Genomic DNA, 20,567 nt, shown 5'->3' with positions numbered 1-20,567 from the left:
AAACCAATTACCAATGCGACATCGAAACATGAAAACATAAATAGTTGACTCTTTAGCTTCTATATTATATATATATATAGTTTGGTTCATATAAATACATACTAGAACACTATAGCACTATAATAAGATCATATTATAACACTATATATCACTATAATACTATATATACTCGGAGATCTCGGAGCTTTTGTTCTTTCGTTGCGCCCCTCCACTTTCTCTCCTTTTAGCTCGTCTCCAGTTTCGCCTTGTTTTTTTTTTTACTTCTCTTCTCTTCTTTTTCTTTAAACCTTCTTATTCCTCGGCTTCGGTTCTTTTAATTGCTTTTTGATCCGAAAATCAATCAGGTGGACTCGGGAGTATACGGCCTGACACACCCTATACGAGGGCTACTTTTATTGCGACGCTCTCCTCCACTTCCTCGACGCCCAACCCCCGCGATCCTCAAAAAATCTGGCCCTGGACACGTCTTCCCGGGACAGCTTCTATAGCTGTCCCGATCTGTCATCACTGCAGATATCATCAGTGTCTGCGGATTTTGACAGCGACGTGAGAACCGAGCCGTCTCCTTCGCCTTCTCCTTCCTTCGATTCTGCCCCGCACAAAAAGCGATCCAAAGCCAGAAGCGTCAAGAGGAAAGCGCGCAGTGTCATCGGTAAAGTTCGAGCATTCCAGCGGATCGCTGCCGCCAAGATGGCGCATCCGACTATCAAGATCGACACTAGCGTCCAGGCGACCAAGCGCGGACTCCCCGAGAATGACGACGCGGGCCTCGATATACTCGGTGCGGATCAAGACAACCCAAAGCTGGAAACTGGAAACACGGAAGATGTGCCACCGTTCCTATGTCAATCTGTCTCGGGTGAGTGAGGGGTGCATAAACGCCTATCGGAGAATACAACCTGCACGTGGAATGTGACTGACCGCTTCCTTATGCAGAGATCCATGACAAATTCGAGGATTTGGAATGGATGCAACGTTCACGTCTCACCGATGCTATGGAGGCCAATAATATCTTGCATCCCTTCGCCCTAGAGGCAGATCCAAGAGTTAAAGAAAGGAATCGGTATTGTAACGTCCAGGCGTGGGCAAATTGTCGGGTTCATCTGCAGGTGGCCGAGGGCGAATGTGATTTTATCAACGCCTCTCCGATCACACTGGAAGACTCGGTGACACGGGAAAGAAGGAAATATATAGCGACCCAGGTAGGTTGCGCATTCGTCATAAAATCATACATGTTTTTGCTCACCATCAATTAGGGCCCTAAAGTTGGACATCTCGCGGACTTCTGGCACATGGTCTTCCATGAAAGTCAGGAGGTAGGCGTTATTGTGATGCTTACTCAAACTTTTGAAGCGGGCCGGGAAAAGTGCGCTCAATACTTCCCATTGGATACGGAGCAGGCTTCAATGGTACTACTGGCGGATGAGTCTGACGTTCTCTTCGATGAGAGTGAGCAAACAGAACCCGGTGTCTTGGGTAGGGTGACCTTGTTAGAATCAACTTTCGACGCTAGATCACGATCTGAAATTCGCAAACTCGAACTGGCCATCGGTTCGGAGTCAAAGATTGTCTGGCATTTCCTTTTCGCTGGCTGGGCCGATTACTCCAAACCCGAAGGCAGCGATCGCCAAGCCCTTCTCGATTTGATCAAGTTATCAGCCTCCAAATCCACTCCGGATAATCCCCGAATCGTACACTGCAGCGCAGGCGTTGGTCGGACAGGAACTTTCATCGCGCTTGACCATTTACTGTGCGAGCTGGAGTCAGGACATCTGTTGGACGTGGAAGATCCCGAAATCGACCCCGTTTTCGAAACAGTCAATCGGATGCGCGAGCAACGCATGATGATGGTCTACAACGAGATGCAGATGCAATTCATCTACGAAGTGCTCCGAGAACAAACCGATCGGAAGCTGGGCAAGATTACAGACTGGAACTTGGACTCACCTAACGGCAGCGAGGAACGGTCTGCGAAAATGGCCAAGTTAAATGACCAGGCAGATTATTTCCCAACTTCCAAGCCAGAGTTGGAAGCTGTCCCAGATCACGCTCATACGCCAACGAAGAGTCGGTCTGGTACACCAGAGCTTTCTCCTTCTGATAATGAATGACGCCCGCTCAATTTCGACCTTTTCGTCCTATCTGTGATCATCAACTTTGGACGAGAGGTTAATATTTATGTTGCATCCCTTCATGGCATACGGTGTTTACTTGATTTTGAACTTGCGATCCTTTCTGAATTACGCCCTGTTCCAACCCCCTGATATATATTTTTTCTTTCTTGTTGAAATACCCCCCGTTTTGTTACTTTGGTTATTATCTTGGATGTAGTTATATTGCTTATTGACTAGCACTGTCGGTCTCGCCCTAGAGTCACTGTATATTAGCCAATTGGTGATATTGTATGCTTTGCCGACTGCTCAGAGACATTTTACTTGCGCCGAGTAACCATTTCTATCATAGGGTGTTTTGGGATAAGATTTCGTTATTAGCATTTTGATGGCTATGTAGCATCTCCCACATATTCCCGGTAAACCCACACCACTGTACAATCCCTTGGAAATAACGAGGATTCCTTGCACTCTTCACCCATAACCTTAGAGTAATCATGCGCTTGCTCATAGAAAAGATCATCCCCATCAAGGCATAATATAACAACATAAACAAATCAATAAAACAAAATCGCAGTACTGCTGAGCACAAAATCGAGATTGGTATCATACCGACGTGAGACCAAGACATGAAATCCATCATCATAAGAACAGAGTATAGCAAAACAAGATCTGAATGCGGCGCATAGATGCTCCTTTCCTAAGCACAAAGTACACGCCTCGCTCGGATTAGAAGTAATCTTAATCAATACGCTTTGCCGCAGCAGGAATTGCAGCCGATTGGCCACCGGCAGCGCCAGTCTCATCATAACTGGGAGGAGCAGTCTCTCGCTCAGGGCCCGGCACTTCTTCCGTATCCCAAGTGTCAACTGCATTCTCGTCCCAGTTATCAACTTCCTGCTCAAGACTCATGACACCGGATTCCTGCGGGCTCATGACTTCTGAGTCACGACGTGAATGCCCGACGACCCCACCGAGCTCGACATCCTCGGTGCCTTCCTCCATTATGCCATACCGACTTTGTCGGCGGCGTTCCATCATGCGTCGGTGGTACCAGTTGCAAAGTCCGACGGCGCCTACACTACCGACAACATTGGCGAGAATATCGAATATGTCAAAGTCTCGACCATTTGGAAGGAGCCCTTGGATAACTTCAGAGCCAACACCCAGCCCTAATGTGCAGACCACGAGGGTCACGTGTAGCGTGCGCCGACGGGTGGTGTCCAAGACCCAATAAAATGTTACCGAGAGGAGGAAAAATGTGACAAGGTGGAGGAACTTGTCATTGGGTTGGAGTTGTGTTGGTATTGTTGAAGAGGTGCTGTGTGGAAGAAGACCGATGTAACCGGCTAAGAAGAGCAGGAAGATGAAACCACCTGAGGCGGTTAGCTGAGAAGATCGCCGGAACCAGAATGGTTACTTCTTAAAGCTTACCTGCGAAAGGGTAGCGAACACGCATGGTGGCCGAGGGATAGGTCAGTGAGGGAAAAGTGAGAAGAAGCTTTGGCTGAAACTCTTTTTTTGGTGAAAGTGATTGCCCAGTCTGCGTCGGGAGAGCTGTCAAATGTGGAGGAGTTCGGCCCCAGCTGATGCCTTGTGCGTCATATGCGGAGCAATGGGGATGTTCACAACAACAAAGAACAGGGGAAAATCTGATACAGAACAGACAAACCCACAGTAAACTCAAGAGAAGATCACGGATAATAATAGATTGAAATAAGTCAAGATGTGAACAATGGCGATTGATAAGTCGAAATAGTGACAATGTGACAAGATCTGCCGGTTGACTCCGCCTTCATGCCCTGTACTTCATCCCCATCCAGAGAAACTTCCTATGAAGCTCCCCCGGCCCTTCTTCATCAAACCTCTCCCCCACGCTATCATTTTTTGCTGTTTTGACATCTTCAGTCAATTGTACCGGGGGTGTTTTCTATCTCTATGCCTTTTGTCTCTTCTCCGACCCCTGTGTCGCGTCCGATCGGCCCGTAATCCTAATCGCGGAGAATCGAGTCTCGCCCGCCCCAGAACCGGGGTTTTGGAGCGAGCATGTCGCTCGGCCACAACGCCTGGCCTCCGGGCAATATTCGGCCCCCAGATGATCTTCAGGACTCTCCCCGCCCAGTCAATGGCTTAGTAAAGACTTTATCTGGCTCCCGGACACCCCAAATACGCGGCTCTGTTGGCGCCGAAGCGCAGAACCCCAGCTCGACATCCGATGCCGATATCGCGCCCGAAGAAGACCCGCGCATTGCTCAATTCCGTGAATTGTATCGCCGCAGTGAGGCGAAAATAAGTGCGCTGTTCTCTGGGCGATACTCGGACGATAACCCTGCGGCTGGGGAAACTACTGAGGCGTCCGAAGCTGAACCCGAACGCGTCGATGATGCGCCTCCCCCTTCCGCCGCCCCACGCAAGTCGGCCCGGAAGCTTGATGACGATGATTACGATGACTACGATGATGACGACGAAGACGAGGAAATGGACGATGCGGTTGAATCCCCTCTAAAAACCAAGTCTGCCGCTGCGTCACAGGAACCTAGTGGTGCCGCGCCATTAGCACCCCGTCCCAGTGTCTCGATGACGGATGGACTCAAAGAGCCCAAGAAGGAGACAATGGAGGATCTCCGGAAGCAACTCGAGGAAGATAAGAAAGCAACGGAGGAGGCCGCCAGAAGAAGCTTCCACACTCTGTTCTACACCCTTGAGAATGACCGGGATGCTATGCTTGATCAACAGCGCTTGGAAGAGTCAGAGAGACAAGTCGAGGCAGAGATATCCGGCCAGGCTAACATGGGCGGCAATAATGTCTCAGGGGCAGCCAATGGCTACAGTTCCTTGAGTAATACCAACCTAGGCGCCTCTAGTTTGACTTTGAAAAACCTTATCGCACGAATCGACAAGAAGCGAGACCGGGTGCAGGCATCGGATGCTGAACTGCGGAGCTTGCTGAGCGAGGTTCGCAAGAATCGCAGCAAATGGGCGAACGAAGACAAGGTCGGCCAGGAAGAGCTATATGAAGCTGCGGAAAAGGTTCTCAGTGAGCTTAAAGCTATGACAGAACATTCAACTGCTTTTTTGACCCGCGTCAACAAACGCGATGCGCCGGACTATCACACGAGTAAGCGGCCCTTTTACCGCAACGATCTGTTTCATTTACTAACTCCCCACTAGTCATCAAGCACCCGATGGACCTTGGATCAATGACCAAGAAGCTGAAAGGCTTGCAGTATAGATCAAAACAAGACTTTGTCGATGACCTCACCCTCATTTGGGCGAATTGCTTGAAATACAATACCAACACTGAACATCCTCTGCGGAAGCACGCACTTTACATGCGCAAGGAGACTGAGAAGCTTGTCCCTCTCATTCCAGATATTGTCATCAGGGACCGTGCCGAAGTTGAGGCCGAAGAACGTCGACTTCAGCTTGCCGATAACGATGGCGCCGAGGAGAGTGACGATGAACCCATCATGTCCTCGCGAGGTAGAAAGGCTCCTGGCAAAAAGACTTCCAAAAAAGGAACTGCCCCTTCGCGCAATACTCCTAGTCCTGCTAGGGCCCCCAGCACTCAGCCTCCTGCGCCAGCTCGCGCAGATTCGGACGCTACCGGTGAAGCTAGCCAAAATGGATTTTCCACACCCCCTCCCGGCTCTAACACGCCGTCTGACCCTGCCGGTCCAGGAGCGATAGCGACAGCGAGCCAGGATGATACGATGGATATCGACGGTCCGAGTACGTCAACAACTGCGCTTAGTGCCATGTTAGTCTCCGGCGGCGTAGAACCGGAAGACCCCGAGTACAAAGTGTGGAAGCAAGTCACCAAGAGAGATAGAGCGCGTGTTGCGGCAGAGCGGCATCGTCTCCTCCGGGGAGACAAGCTCAACGCCGAAGAACCCGCTTTACTTAGAAGTAAAGCCGGCATGCGCCGATGGCTTCGACACCAGAAACAAGCTACCATCGAAGCTGACAAGTCTCGCGATGGGGATCCCCAAGCCATGGAACCCGAGGCCGCAGGGGAGAGTCTTGCGGAAGGCATTGAGGTGGAAGAAGACCAGATGCTGCCTTATTATTATGATGTTATGTCTGGTGTTCCTGACCTTCCTGAGCGGCTACTCTGGAAGGAAGACGCACAAGGCAATGTTGTTGATGCCTCTGAAGAGTTCCTTCACATGCTTCGAAAAGGTGAATTTATCCAACCGGATAGCAAGTTGACTCGCAAGATGAACTCGAACATGCGACAGATGCAAGAAACTCGCAAGATCTGCTCCAAAATTGGCATTGTCAAGCAGATGCAGCTTCAATCTCAGGTAAGCGACTCCATTACTCCGTGATGGCCCAAGCTCTTGGCTGACCTTTCTCTAGATGTACCAAAATCAATTCCAAAAATATCAACCCGAGCCATTTCAGGAGCAAGACATTGAACCACATGTCATGAATGACAACGGCCCCGTCATTGCCCCTTGGGCCTGTAGGGCAGCATTGCAGCGCTCAGTCGCTAAAGTTTTCTATCATACTGGCTTTGAGGAATACCAGCCATCTGCTCTTGAGGCAGTTACAGACATTGCCGCTGACTTTTTCCATAAGCTGGGGTCCACCTTCAAGTCTTATATGGAAACACCAAAGGTTCCCACCACCGAACCACATGAGACTACACCTTCAACCGCCGAATGGAAACCTGCATACACTCATTCTGAAATTGTTCTGCACACCTTGTCTACCGTGGGGATCCACATAGATGAACTGGAGTCTTATATCAAGGATGACGTGGATCGTCTAGGGACCAAGCTCACCACTGCTAATGATCGACTCAGGTCACTCCTGACGGAACTTCTTCGACCTGCCCTTGAAGGTGGCGAAGATGGCTCAAATGCATTTGCCGATGGCAGTGAACAGTTCGTCGGTGGCGACTTTGCTGAGGATATTGATGAGGATTTCTTCGGCTTCAAGGAACTGGGCTTGGACCGAGAGTTTGGCCTTTCCACGCTCAGTGTGCCCTTACATCTGCTCCAAAATCGGATGTTTAATGCTGCCAATCCGCAAAACGCGAGTGTTTCACCGACCGTTACTCTTTTCGCTCCTCCGCCCCCATATGGACGCATCTCAACGGACAACTTATCTCGTCAGATTGGACTCCTACAGGAGTTCTTCAAGGGCAAGCTTGACGCAAACGGTGATGAACCTCTTGTGGAAGACTTGGAGCTGCCTCCCAAACAGCGACCCATGGCGATCAAACCCCGTCTCCCAGCCTCCGGCAAAATCCCCCAATCTAGTCTCGCGGGTCTTACAAGTCCGCAGAAACGAGCCGCTCCACCAATGGCATCCAAATCTAGTGGCGCAGAGCCAAGTAAGAAGAAAACCAAGAAGAACAGTGGCGTGGCCCTCGAAATGCCCAACTTCAACCCCGATGGTGAAGGCGACCAAGCGACTGGTGACCCAGCCGCAAATGCCAATATGCAGACCGAAGACATCGGCCTCGGTGATGGTGCCGGTGAATCCATGACCAACGGAGCGTGATGTGTAACTCCCAAGGCCAGGTAGGTCTATGGTTGCCTACGAACATGGCCCTATTCTTTCTTCTACACCTCCTTTCCTTATTTTCTGTCGCATGCTTTTACTTTTTCATACGTACTTGCATTTTTATTCCGATCTTGCGACCTATGTCTCACGACACAATTGACGAACAGGGAGCGAGCAGCAATAAGAGCCAGCACCCAATATTTGATTATTTGATTATTGGGGGAGTGTTTCTTTTGACTCTCAGCCTTGCAGCGATACATAATCCAGTCCTTGTATTTTACCGGTCTTTTGTTGCTTTTGCTTTTGCTTTTCTGTCCTTGGCTGGAAAGGCAGAGTGGATTATTCACCATTTTAGTCTCTTTGTATCATACCGTCCCTTGATGGGACTCTTCATTTCTCGACAGAATACCTATCCAGATTTATTCAATTCAGACTCATGTTCGTGTGACTTGTATCTTGCCCCTATATGCCAGCTTATGCAAAGATCGATGGATACCTTGCCTAGCCACTAGTAATCTTAGAAGTATTACAAGAAGTGAGGACCAGGAGGCGTTCTCAATCATGACTCCACCAAAGCTCTCCGGAATGCATCCTACAGTCTTGTGTTAGACATAAATCTGCGTTACAGATAGATGTCTACACAACAGAAAGAAAAAAAAAGCAAGCTAATCGACTTAGAAGGGCTTGAATGCTTCTGGTTTCAAATTCAATTCCACGACATATATTGGAGTAGAAAATAAGCCGAAACATCTACGAATTGCACAAGGTAGTAAAAGATCCCGCAAAGGGGAGCTTTTTTGGTATTTTCTGGGTTAACAACATGATAAAGAAATATGAAACTAGTTCGTCATGAACTAAAGATCAGCCTCGGGTATGCAATGGGTCAAGTTGTTTCTCAAAACAACAGCCCATTAAAACCAGGCCCAGATCGAGGAGCGTAACGATAGAATCGAAAACAAAGTCCGCTAAGATACAAACAGAAAGGAATATGGCTCATTCAGAACTGCAAGACTAGCCTCGAGCATGCAACCGGCCCAGTCGTTCTTGTGAACAACAGCCACCGCAGCCCTACCGCTCAGATCGAGCCATCCTGAAGAGCAACATGACAGAATTAATGCCATGTAAATTCCGTTCAAAACAACAAAAAAAAAGACGTGGAGTAATACGCAAAGCAGTTCGCAGATAGAGGAAACCGAGTCATAGGACAAACCCTTTGGAAGGGAACCAGCACCGTCATGGAGTAAACAAGATGAATCTTGTCCGCAACCATAGCAATGTGACAATTGAATTAGATGTACCACATGCCCAGAGCCAGTCTGTTTGAAGTGCCTTCAATGGGAAGCAATCTCTTGGCTCGGGGCTCCTTGGGTTTTGGGTTTGTCATTTTCACCTCCGGGCCACTCTGGGGGCCAGAGGTAATAGGGACATCCTCGTGGTGGCGAGCACGGACCGAAATCAAGTGGGCGTAGTAAATCGCAGGGTGGACAGACACAGAGGTAGTTGAGCGAATGTACTGGTAACAATGATCATTGATCATGCCCTCGAGGTCGTTAGGCTTCAGGCCCATCTCATCCAATAGGACATGGTAGTGAACCGGGCGGGGAGTTCCCTGTAGAGCAATGTGCGTGTAGAGCAAGAAGTCCCAATCGTGTGGGCTAGTCACGTCTCGGTCAATAAGAGTGCCCGGGAGGGGCCCGCCGTGGGGGTCCGCGGCTGCGCGATTCTTGGGGTCAGGGAACGCTCGAAGATGATGGCGCTTGTTTGCAACTACAACACACATCTTGCCGGCCCAGATTGCCTGGCCACACGCATGTGCAATAGCAAAGCGGATTGCAGGGACCTCCTCGGAAAGAATTCTCTGGTATTCGGACGCAGACACACCGTCACGGAAATAGTAGACGTAATCAGGAGCCTTACCACCCCCAACAGTCGCTTTCCACTCAGCAACCATGGGGTGCAGGACGTACTCGATCACTTTGTCACGGATAATCTCAATTCGATCTCCATTGGTCTCACATCCACCCATGTAGCGAGTTGCAGTGGAATTTGCCGAAACCGACATGGCTGCCAACGACGGGGTCCACACACCCATCATTGGATGAGTGACATCTGCCCCGATGATCATGGAGCCCGGGCGTAGACCTGAACTCTTTGACTTGGGGACAGCGCGAGCAGTGATTCCACCAAGCTTCGCATTCACCTTCATGAGAACATTCGCGTGGTATTGAGGCTTATTGGTGATGCAGTGGGCAGATTGGAGCACTTGAGAGGGAGTTCCGTATCGGCAGTCGGAAGACTTCTTGAGGCGAAGATAGACCCAAGAATCCTTGTCGGGAACGATGAAAACCATGAGCTGGGGTTCTCTCTTGTTCTGCGCTGCGATCGCATCGTACAGCTTTTTGACACTGGTACCAACGTCTTCGCTCAATCCCTTGACAACCGGTCGGCCAGTCACCTCACCACCCATGCTCTTGTACATTTTGACAAACTGTTCAACCCAGCTGAGAGTCTGGTCCTGGCTGATTGACTTTCGATGCCCGGAAAAGAACCCGACACCCCATGCCTGAAGGGCCTTCTCATTGGGCTTGTAGAACTTCTTACCGCGGAGATCCCAACTTCCCGAGTGCTGGGGGTTGTGTTTGCGGTTGCCCCCAAATTGAATCTCGGGGCTTGAAAGCAGGCGGGCCTTAGTCTTGATCATTTGGTCGCTGATCTTCATGCCGTAAAGTTTCAGAATCGGGTCATTCTTGTGCTGGAGAAGCTCCTTCGACTGGCGCGCATTGGCCAAACGTTTCGGGGGCCTGGTTGCACACCATTGAATCATCTGTGCCGCCTGTGCATCTGTAAGCTTGTAGCGGTATCGCTGGAGGCTTTTAATGACCAAGAACTCGGCTGGGTAATGGACATCTTCTTTTTGCATTTCGACCAAGAGCATGTTGGGATATTCGAGGCGGATGTTGTACCGTTTCATAAAGTACTCTTCAAGGTGAATTCGAGTAGACTTTCCAGTGGCCTTGTCGGAATAGTCAATGAAAAACTCCTTGGGCTTTGCATGAATCAAGCCCTTGACAATGAAACTCTTCATCTTGAAGGGGCAACCCTCGTAGTTGGGTGCCACTCGAAGACCCTGGATCTTCTTGTTCACCTGTGCAAACCACCTCGATTCCTTCGTACCGCCATATTCGTCACGAGTTGACTGGAGGTTCCTGACCAGAGTCGACATATCGTTCCACCCGTTCACATTCATCATGTAGCCCATAAGACTAATACGAGAAAAGAAGACACAGTGAGCAACGTCAACATTGAGGATCAGACCTTGCTATGAGTAAACGTCAGTCTTCCAATCTTTAATTTGAATCAACGGATGGAGTCTCACAGGGGTTGGCTTAATTGCTTGGTAGATGCCTCGGTAAACGGAAGCACCCATATTGGCGAGCGGCTGGTAAAACTCCTGCTTCAGCTCCTCGTCATCTCCAAGCTTGTCGAAGAAGAAGGCCCGCTTAATTGCAGCGAATTGTTTGGTGGGCCATTCACGGAGCAAATGATCGAGAAAACCTACCATTATCAGCTGGATGAATCAAAAACAGAGCAATACATGAAATGAGGGTGTACTTACTCAGAGATTCAATCACGAGCTCATCTAGATCACGGCGGTTTTGCAGCCAGGAGTTGATCACGGACAGGTTGATCTTTCGCTTTTGAATGACGGACATTCTGAAAGCAGGGTTCCTCCTGAACTCATCAACAGTAGCAAGAGTCTTGATGTCTCGGGTCAAGTCACCCTTGAAGTCGATAATTTCATTCCAGTCGTCAAAGTTACGCAGCGACCTACAACAAGTTAGCAGATATATAGCAGCAATCAAAATATAATATACTCACCAGCAGATTCTTCCGCCATCCCAGATACCATCAGGAATGTGTGCCTTACGAGTCTCACTGTTCCAGCACTTTCTAAGGACCCGCCTGTCGGTCTCATTTTGGTCTCCGTGTAGAACATTTATCTATTAATTGATGAGCAAACAATGACATTGGACAGGGGTGAAAAACACTCACCTCATATTGGTAAACCGCCTTGTCCGGGAAAGAAGTGATCGGGTACGCGTTCATCATGACCTCGACCTCTTTACCAGAAGTATTGTAGCCAACACGACGCTGAATGTGAGTCTCTTCTGGCGCAGACTGACAAAGGGTTAGCATAATTCATTATCTACAGATGTAGAGTTGTCGGGAATTTTTCGGTCGCAGACTTACTGAAGAAGGCCTGACTTTGAACCGATGCCAGGGAATGTCGATGTTCTTGCAGCCATCCCAGGCAACTGTCATGTAATCCTTGTGCCGAATAAGTTTCTCTTGGTCGAGCCTGTGCTGCTCAAAAACAGCCACTTTCACTCCTTCTCTTGCAAGACGCTCATAGTTGGCCTTTTCTTCCGCAGTCCAGTTGGGCGGGAATTCTGGAGGGGTCTCGACTCGACGGATAGGGGAGTCACTGCTACTGGAACCAGTGCTCTTAGGCTTTCGGTGCTCGCCCGAATCAGGGTCGTATCGAGTTCGACGCATCCAAGCAGTGCTCTCTGCTTCCTTTTTGCGTCTTGCGTCATCGTCCAATTTAGCTTTGTGGTCACGCAGCTCTTGGGCCTGGCGTGGGTCCAGAGGCTTTGCTACAGGAGCGGAAGGACGTAGAGGAAGTTCAAGACTGAGCTTGGGCTGACGAGAGGATGAAGAAGAGTGAGCGGGCTTTGAAGATGTCTTCGTAGCAGCAGTAGACGTGGGGGTAGATTGGAGCTTCGACGAAGTGGTAGAGCGGTGCCCGGAACGAGACCTATGCTCATCATCCTCCTTCGAGGGTTTCACGGGATTTTTTGGACCCATGATAAGATGACGCTTCTATTAATGCCCTTTTGCTAGTCAATGATTCATTTCTCTTTGGTTTCCTTTTAGTTCTCAAGATGTGAGGAAGTAAGGCAGTTGAAACAAAGTGAGGTTGTTATGACACCTAAGTAGTCATACTGCTCGGCGATGTAAATCGAAGCAGAAACAGTTTGTTTTCTCGTCGCTGGGACTCGGCATAGAAAAGGCCAAGGTATAAGAGTGATCACTTACACAGATTCAAAAGCTTCGGTGAGTTAGAGGTGATTGACGTGGAAAATGATATTGGGGGATCACAGAGGAAGTCAAACGCGTTAAACGTCAAAGTGAGAAATGTCTTCGGCTAAGGAGTATGCAGACAAATGCAGAAATTTGAATTGCTGAAGACAAAGTGATTGCGAGTGACGGAGAGAGAGAGAAAGGAAGAAGGAAGAAACCGAGGAGGGGAGGTGCTTTTATAGAGAAGGCGTAGTAGGCGACGCAGGTGAGGCAGGTGTGTTCCTTCTGGGAATGAATGGGTGCGTAGCGCCTGCCTTTTTTGGTACCTAAGATTACCTGAGGTTTCTAGGGCAGGAACAATTTTAAGAAACCATGAACACGCCCTAGGTAAGATAGCATAGTTACATGAATACATATTTAGGCGATTACCCTGACTACCTAGGTATCACAACTATAGTCAAAGTCCGACTTACGTGAACTAGAATTCCTCGATTATATTAGCATTTTCCTAACAACATTAAGTAACCTAGTGCTTAGATATCTCGCACTTTAACTTAACATGATCATAACTGCAGTCAAATTCCGACCTATGTGAACTAGAATTCCTCGATTATATTAGCATTTTCCTAACATCATTAAGTAACCTGGTGCTTAGATATCTCGCACTTTCCCTTGATATAATTAGTAACTTCTTGTAGGGTAGTAGCAATCTCTAAAAGTTATAGAGATACCTGATATAGTATAGCTATGAAATATATCAGCGATTATCCTAACTATACAACTGCAATCAAAGTCCGGCCTATGTAAGGTAAAAGTACTTGCTTATAGTAGTATTTGCCTAATAATATTAAGTACCTGGGTACTTAGATATCTCGCACTTTCACTTGAGACGATTAGTAACTTCTTGTAGCTGGATAAAAATGAATCCCACGAATTTTATCGGTGAAAAAGTCGACGGGGAAAAATCTAACGAAGAAAATTTGGATGCATAATATATTAATTTTTGAGTAAATTAAAATATAAAATGCTACAAAAATAACCTGTCATATAACTTTGTGGAGCAAAAAAAGCTGAAAATCGTAATTTTGTTAGTGATATTAGGGGTCCCCCCATGTACTGACTAGGGCATACAAAGAAAATTAGGACGCCAGTCTAAGAGGTGAATTCAGAGAGGTATAGGAGTGTGCGTTGTCAACCTGTTACTATGGATCTACTACTTATATCCTCTATACATCAATACTTATATGACGAAACTGTAAAAAACCGTAAAATAAAAAGGGACGGGTTAGGTGAATATGTAGTGAGGACTATGTCTCTGACTACAATACATATATATATATCGGATTTTAGACCGCACGACATGGCTTTGTCTTTCTGCTTCAGTGCTCACCCCTTGCCGCTTTTTGCTCTCTGAGTAAAGGTGAGCACGCCCCGTATTAATTTACCATTAAAGCCCACCTAACACAGTGCACTCATGAGCTTGACATGAATAGGATGGCCTTCTACAGCGCCTACAAGTACCTGATCGAAAAGATGTAGCTCTAGTTTTCATGAGACTCTTAACTTCTCACTAAAGTGGTCAGGTCCTCAACATTTCAACCTGATTCCCCAGAACCCCAGGAGCTAAAGTTACCCCAACCCTGGCAGCACCTCGCGATCCGACCCATAGGTATCGGTAAAGGGATACTGGCTCCAGCCCGAAAATTTTGAATTAAATGTATTTCATATGATGCGAAAGTCGCGGCCGGGCAAAGTCGATGGCGTCGCTTACTTCTCCGTCTTTCTATTCGCACCCAAGGTGCTTTAGTGGAACATTCGGGACGGCTCGCGTGTCAAAAATCTAATCAACGTAATCTTAGGTACTACCTAGTTACTCCGTAGGTAGGGAGGGAATAAAGCCTCATCCACTTTAAAAAAGGCCACCAAGCTTACCGATAATTCCATTTGACTCTCATGATTTACGAGCAGAAGCGTGCTGGAATTGTTCACATAGTCTAGTACCTGATTAAATATAACTATTGTATTTTACCACTAGACCACAACAAAAACCAAGGTTCCTGTTTAAGGCCTCGGGGGACCATATTCGGAGTTTGACATATTTCATAGAAAAGTAGGAGCACTAGGGTGAAAGAAAAAATGAGTTTAGGGAAAGAAAACCATTGGTTGCATAGAGCTAGCTAATAGAGAAAGAGAGAGAGAGAGAGAGAGAGAGAGAGAGAGAGAGAGAGATGAGGCACAAACTGTCTCAAAGGAAATGGCTCTGCATTTTAAGGAGCACTGCCTAACTTGACATCAAACTCATCTTCACTGTGAATCTTTAATCTTTTAACCGGGTCAGAGGGGAGAAGTACACCGCTTGGAAAGTTTCCTTTGCTGAGATGTGTTAACCTGGTGCAGAGTCCCATATGCGTCCTCCGAATAATATACTCGAAAACGGTTGCACTACTAATTTCTCGCTTCCAAGATAAACTGCAATCTCCGAACCATACAGAAACTATCAGTGCTTTATCAGTGCCTTATCAGCCTGTTCCAGTTAAAGATTATGGGTTAAACTTGATCCATCGATGTTGTTCGCCATCCTATAGGAAGGTATCCACCCATACACTAGACCCACAGTTAGCGTGTAATCAAGCTCCGCCTGTGGGCCCTGGGCATCGGGTTTATGTAAGGACTTCGGCCGAACTGAACTGGGGGGGTATTGGTACCTATGTAGTTGTTTCTCTATATAAGGAAGGATACTCAATATTATTACCTTGGCAAAATCCACATTCCACATTCTAGATTCAAGATTACGGATTCCCGATTGCGCGATGAAGCTTATTTTCGGATCTATGAACATCGGCGAGCCAGGTAAACCAACATCCCACAATCTGATCCAACGGACGTATTGACTAACGGTCTGAAAAGGTGATGGCCGGACTCGCGTCCACACCCTGGAAGAAGCTAAAGAGATGGTCGATCTGTTTAAAAGCTACGGTCATGTCGACATCGATACAGCTCGCATCTACGGTGACGGGTCCTCTGAAACATTCTTGGGCAACTTGAAGTTGACCGATATGAACCTTGACACCAAACTGTTTCCCTCAGCAGCCAACCCAAAAATGGCCTTGGTGGCAGCTCCATACCATCACAATGCCAATGATCTACGTCTTGGCTTGATGCGAAGTCTAGAAGCCCTCAAAGTTCCCAAGGTCCACATATGGTACCTCCACAGCCCGGACCGGACAGTTCCTTTCGAAGAAACTCTCTGCGAAGTCAACAAGCTGTACCAGGAAGGGTATTTTGAGAAACTGGGAATCAGTAACTATCAATCCTGGGAAGTAGCCAGACTGTGTGAAATATCCGAGAGAAATGGTTGGATCAAACCCAGCGTTTGTCAAGGAATATACAATGCCTTCCACCGAGCTGTCGAGCCAGAGCTGTTGTCGTGCCTTCGACACTACGGTATTGCATTCTACTGCTTCAACCCGCTGGCTGCGGGTATGTTGACCAGTCGTTATTCTCGCGACAAGCCTGAAGCTACAGCTGGGGGAAGGTTTGACCCGAACACTGGTCCTGGAGCCCTCACTCGTCGGCGATACTATCAAGAGGCGGATTTCGATGCGCTTGAGATTATTAGACCGGTTGCGCAAAAACACGGTCTCACCGAGATCGAGTGTGCCCTAAGGTGGCTATCTCATCACTCACAGCTAAATGAGGAAAATGGAGATGGTGTTGTTATCGGATCTAGTAGTCCTAAGCAGTTGAGAGAGAATATGGATGCCATGAAAGGGGGTCCTCTTCCACAGGAGGTTGTCGAAGCTTTAAACCAGGGATGGGAAGTCATTCGTGGAAAAGAGCTTCTCTACTGGCATTGATTCATTTTATCATTCCATAGAATTTCACTTGTTCTCTTTGCATGGATTAACTTTAACCCAAGAACTACGGATTATATGCCAAGTATGGGGCCTGAATATCCTTATATCCTTCATATATCAACATCAAAGCATTCAGTACAAATGTTCTGATCCCTTCATGAGAGCATTGTCATTGCCATGAATACGGAGTAATTGTCGCTTTATTACCGATCACCGTAATCAATGCAATTCCCACTAGAGTTAACGGGGTTCGGCCGACACCTTGTAGATACCCGTGGATATCCATGGATGGTACTATTGTTTTTACTGGACTCCACATCCTGCACAGTGAGGCCAATAAACTCCATTGTTTCCGCTGACTTACAATAGTGCCGCGTTACTTGCATCGGAGATACTGAAGAGCGTCGGCCGAAAATTGAATTCATGGCAGATATCAGTTATCAGCCCATGAAGACACAGATGATGCCCCGTCCCACATCGAAACTTGACACCAAAGCATAACCGATATCGTTTAGGGTACATCGAAGACTTTCTAATATTGCGATGATTTTATTCAACTTATTATATCACGTTCCTGTACCTGTTTGTGGCACTGGCGGACGAAATGGGCAACGAAGCGGAGGTGGGGGAATATCAGTCAAGAACACGTTGAGGCAGAACAGAACAATGCATTTTTTTCTTTCTTATTGATATCGAGGCGGTAGTTGATATCCAGGTGGTGGTTGATATCGAGGTGGGACCATTGCAACAGGCTTGATAGTGACCACTGGTTGTCTGCGACCGCGCCTACAGGAAGAAATCAAGCATCCAAATATGAGCAGTAACAAAGCTCCACCAATACCACTAGCAAGTCCAATGACCAACGAACGATGATCCTGAACCCAGGATGAAACATCACTTGGCTGGCCATTTCCCCGACCTCCTTGTCCAGTATTGCCAGTGTTTCCAGTGTTTCCAGTGTTTCCAGTATTGTCCGTATTCCCAGTGTTGCCACCATTTGTCTGACCACACCCATCTCCTGTTCGCAACTGGCATGTGACAGAATCGCAGCACGCAGTCTCTTGTTCGTTACAGGCACCATTTCCGCAATCGCATGCCTCACCGGCTTCAACAATACCATTGCCGCATTGTCCGTTAGTATTAGTGGTATTACCAGTCCGGGAGTCCACCAAGCAGCGCCCGTCAACCTGCCCAGAGCCAAGTCTTGAACAGACATTTCCAATCGTGCAGGGCGAGAAGCGCGTCATACCGGATCCAGATACAGGATTCATGAGGTACTGGCCGCCAGCATCGCAAGTATTCGATGAGAGCGGACAGCATTCACTTCCACATGTGCTTGAAGTACAGTCATGGACTGCTCCGAATGTATGGGCCGACTCATGACTATCTATGTCAGCTAAAAAATATCACCACCTTGTGATCAGTCGGTATAGCAACTTACGCAAAGACCTGCCACTCATTTTGTGTTCGAGCAACGACATTGGCACCAGCTCCTCCATTAATAGAGCCAGAGCCCGTGTTGCATAGTGCTCCAATCCAGGACACCCCAATCTCTCCAGCAGAAACTGAACACCCAGTCAACAAGGTCCAGTATGCATTTTGGTCATTCACGGAGCTTCTCCACGTTGAAAAGGTCTGAAGGCGTGTGTTAAGATCTCCCTGGGAGCAAGGAACATTCCATGCAGTTGTGTCTGAGGTACTGGTCGGGCATTCGGCGTCACTTATTGTCAAATTCTGTACCGCAAGAGAGATATTGAAACTGTTCTCAAATACCACAGATGCAGTGTTGACCATATTAAGGATGTATTGATGGGCAGAGTCGGAGGAATTGAAGCTCGCAGTGTAAGTGCAGTCCGTCATGATGCCAATATTTGCAATCTCTCTCGTGTTCGGACAACCATAAGTACTGCCGATCGTTGATGTGAGATTCTCACCCCAGGCATTCCAGGTCTGTCTCTTATACAGGTCTGTTTCGGGTGCAGTTGCGCAGAGCGCAGGGAGTGACGATCGGCTGCCAGTTGTGAATGCCGATTCGTGCTCGTGGGCTTTCATCGCAGTAGACCCATTATCCAGGGTCTCAAGCTCGATGGCATATTGCGCACCCATAATTGTAAAGGCTCCATCGAAGAGCAGGTTTTCTCCATGCTGGATCACGGCAAGCCTTGCCCATCCGACATTCTCCTGGCTCCCCCTAAAAGCGTCCTGCATCCAGACTGATCCTTTTGTAAATCGAACTTGCGGGTCTGGCAGGGCACCTGCCTCGTTGGCCTGCCCATGAATACCGGGATATCGGATCTGCACGTCCTGTGATATGAGGTCATCGTTGTTTTCTAACACAAAATTGATGGTTTGATTGTATGTCTGAATCCCAGCCGTTATGTTGAATTTCTTTGTATGAGTCACTGGAGAGAGTACTGGATCGATAAAACGGAATGACACCGGATCAACTATAAGAAACGGTCAGGCTTATGTTTAGCTGAGACAGTTGAGACACATCGTATACTTACATTCGACAGCCGATATCGGCACAATTAATGCAAGCAATGCTAGAAGGGTAAAGGATAATGTCTTCATCCCAGATATTATGCTTTGTCTTGATGTCCAAAGTATGATCAAATTCCCTGTGAGCAGTACTGTGCAGTAATATATACATATATCAAGAAATATACTTAATATCCACATTTATCTCCCCACCAGGTGTCTAATCATATATGATGTCTCTGCCATGGTTAAGATGTAAGCAAAGATCCATACCTAACGAGTATCAATAGGTCAAAGGATTTTAGGAGGGTCTAAGCCCGAGACTAAGCACAGAATACACTTGCCAAGTATGGAAAAGCGAATAGGTGAGAGTTGGACGCGTTGCTAGAATAAGAACCACACATGTTGCAAGACCCATGGATGGCTGATATTTGGCTGCCTGGGATCTCTTCTAAACGAAAACGAAAGGTGCAGTTTGAACTACGACAATTTGCATTTGTAAGCCTATTGTGGAGCTCACCTTGAGTTTGACTCTGTGGTGTGATGAGCATAATCCGCTGTGGAAACCTTGGCCTGTCAGCCACCTGCATCAATCCTCATCGTAAAATGCTGCTGCCTTCCTCAGCCACGATCAAGATCTTTCGGGCCCTAGAAAATCCTCCGGATACTGGCGATCTGCGGGTCTATCAGAATGTGCCGATTATTCGGGAACCTCGTTTATTTTGACATAGCTAGGGTTGCCCACTATTGACTTGTCTCAAAGATAGAAGCAGTTATCTGAGGGCAAACAGATAGAGGATTTCAAATAAATGGTATCATGTTTGATTGTTTTGACATGTAAATCTCATTCTGCATAATTTTATGTGATTTAAACAATCCAGGTTTATTGAGATCCCATTGAGTACCATCCTTGAGACCCTTTGCCAAGCATCTCCGCTGTCATCATCTCCGACACTTAACCCCATGCCAAGCCCCACAGCCACCACCACATGTTATCTTCCAATAAGCGCCAAGGATCTCCAATCAAGTCCAATCGGCCTTAGTTCGAGAATCTTACAAGTGTTGAAGGGCGGTGTTGTTCAAGATCTTCAAAGTCTATCGTTCACATCCAGTAACACATTAGAAGATTTGATATAGTATACGTAGACCTGTCTTAGATATGAGCAGAATTGAACCCTGTGGTGCTTTTTAGAAATGCTGGGTTGTAAAAATGGTAAAAGAGTGTGCCTGCATGACATGGACTATACGTAGCGGCAAGAAATCAAATTTTAAACTTGTTATCGAATATATCCCATCGGCTCTATACTACACAGCCCTCCTAGAACTGGATGAGAGCGAGATGGGGGTATAAGATCACAATAAATGCTGCCATCAATGCTCAAGGGGGTGAATGTGGTAACACGCAGGCTGTCGCCCTGTTTGAACTCCTATGATATGACGGCGCATTATGTGGAGTCCGCCGCCTCGAATACGCCTGGGAAGAGCTAGTGCACATTGCGTCTCTCCGCGTGCGAGT

General features: G+C 47.6%; 6 protein-coding genes across 6 annotated transcripts; 3 read left to right on the top strand and 3 right to left on the bottom strand.

Annotated features, from left to right (window-relative positions):
* Positions 1–690: 690 nt before the first annotated feature.
* Positions 691–2,111, top strand: ptpB (tyrosine protein phosphatase PTP1; the record flags this gene model as incomplete). Its single annotated transcript, XM_016738257.1, has 3 exons — positions 691–859; positions 937–1,202; positions 1,257–2,111. 3 exons carry the CDS (start codon positions 691–693, stop codon positions 2,109–2,111), a joined length of 1,290 nt encoding a protein of 429 aa, XP_016594366.1.
* A 741-nt stretch (positions 2,112–2,852) lies between these two features.
* On the bottom strand, positions 2,853–3,570 carry PEX2_009790 (VanZ family protein; the record flags this gene model as incomplete). The annotated part of the gene is made up of 2 exons (XM_016738256.1): positions 2,853–3,487; positions 3,546–3,570. The coding sequence occupies 2 exons, from the start codon at positions 3,568–3,570 to the stop codon at positions 2,853–2,855; spliced, it is 660 nt and encodes a 219-aa protein (XP_016594365.1).
* Positions 3,571–4,157: 587 nt separating this feature from the next.
* PEX2_009780 (SAGA histone acetyltransferase complex subunit SPT7) lies at positions 4,158–7,625 on the top strand (the record flags this gene model as incomplete). The annotated part of the gene is made up of 3 exons (XM_016738255.1): positions 4,158–5,229; positions 5,283–6,418; positions 6,474–7,625. The coding sequence occupies 3 exons, from the start codon at positions 4,158–4,160 to the stop codon at positions 7,623–7,625; spliced, it is 3,360 nt and encodes a 1,119-aa protein (XP_016594364.1).
* A 1,291-nt stretch (positions 7,626–8,916) lies between these two features.
* On the bottom strand, positions 8,917–12,497 carry PEX2_009770 (putative eukaryotic translation initiation factor eIF-2C4; the record flags this gene model as incomplete). Its single annotated transcript, XM_016738254.1, has 6 exons — positions 8,917–10,947; positions 11,005–11,183; positions 11,245–11,456; positions 11,508–11,629; positions 11,682–11,807; positions 11,880–12,497. 6 exons carry the CDS (start codon positions 12,495–12,497, stop codon positions 8,917–8,919), a joined length of 3,288 nt encoding a protein of 1,095 aa, XP_016594363.1.
* Positions 12,498–15,523: 3,026 nt separating this feature from the next.
* On the top strand, positions 15,524–16,570 carry PEX2_009760 (aldo/keto reductase family protein; the record flags this gene model as incomplete). The annotated part of the gene is made up of 2 exons (XM_016738253.1): positions 15,524–15,563; positions 15,621–16,570. 2 exons carry the CDS (start codon positions 15,524–15,526, stop codon positions 16,568–16,570), a joined length of 990 nt encoding a protein of 329 aa, XP_016594362.1.
* Positions 16,571–18,007: 1,437 nt separating this feature from the next.
* On the bottom strand, positions 18,008–19,144 carry PEX2_009750 (Peptidase M12B, ADAM/reprolysin; the record flags this gene model as incomplete). The annotated part of the gene is made up of 2 exons (XM_016738252.1): positions 18,008–19,017; positions 19,078–19,144. 2 exons carry the CDS (start codon positions 19,142–19,144, stop codon positions 18,008–18,010), a joined length of 1,077 nt encoding a protein of 358 aa, XP_016594361.1.
* Positions 19,145–20,567: the final 1,423 nt, after the last annotated feature.

The sequence above is a fragment of the Penicillium expansum genome (genome assembly GCF_000769745.1).
Source record: "Penicillium expansum strain MD-8 chromosome Unknown contig25, whole genome shotgun sequence".
Taxonomy (NCBI): domain Eukaryota; kingdom Fungi; phylum Ascomycota; class Eurotiomycetes; order Eurotiales; family Aspergillaceae; genus Penicillium; species Penicillium expansum.
Note: the sequence above shows the minus strand (reverse complement) of the source record. Positions and strands in the feature narration are given on the sequence as shown.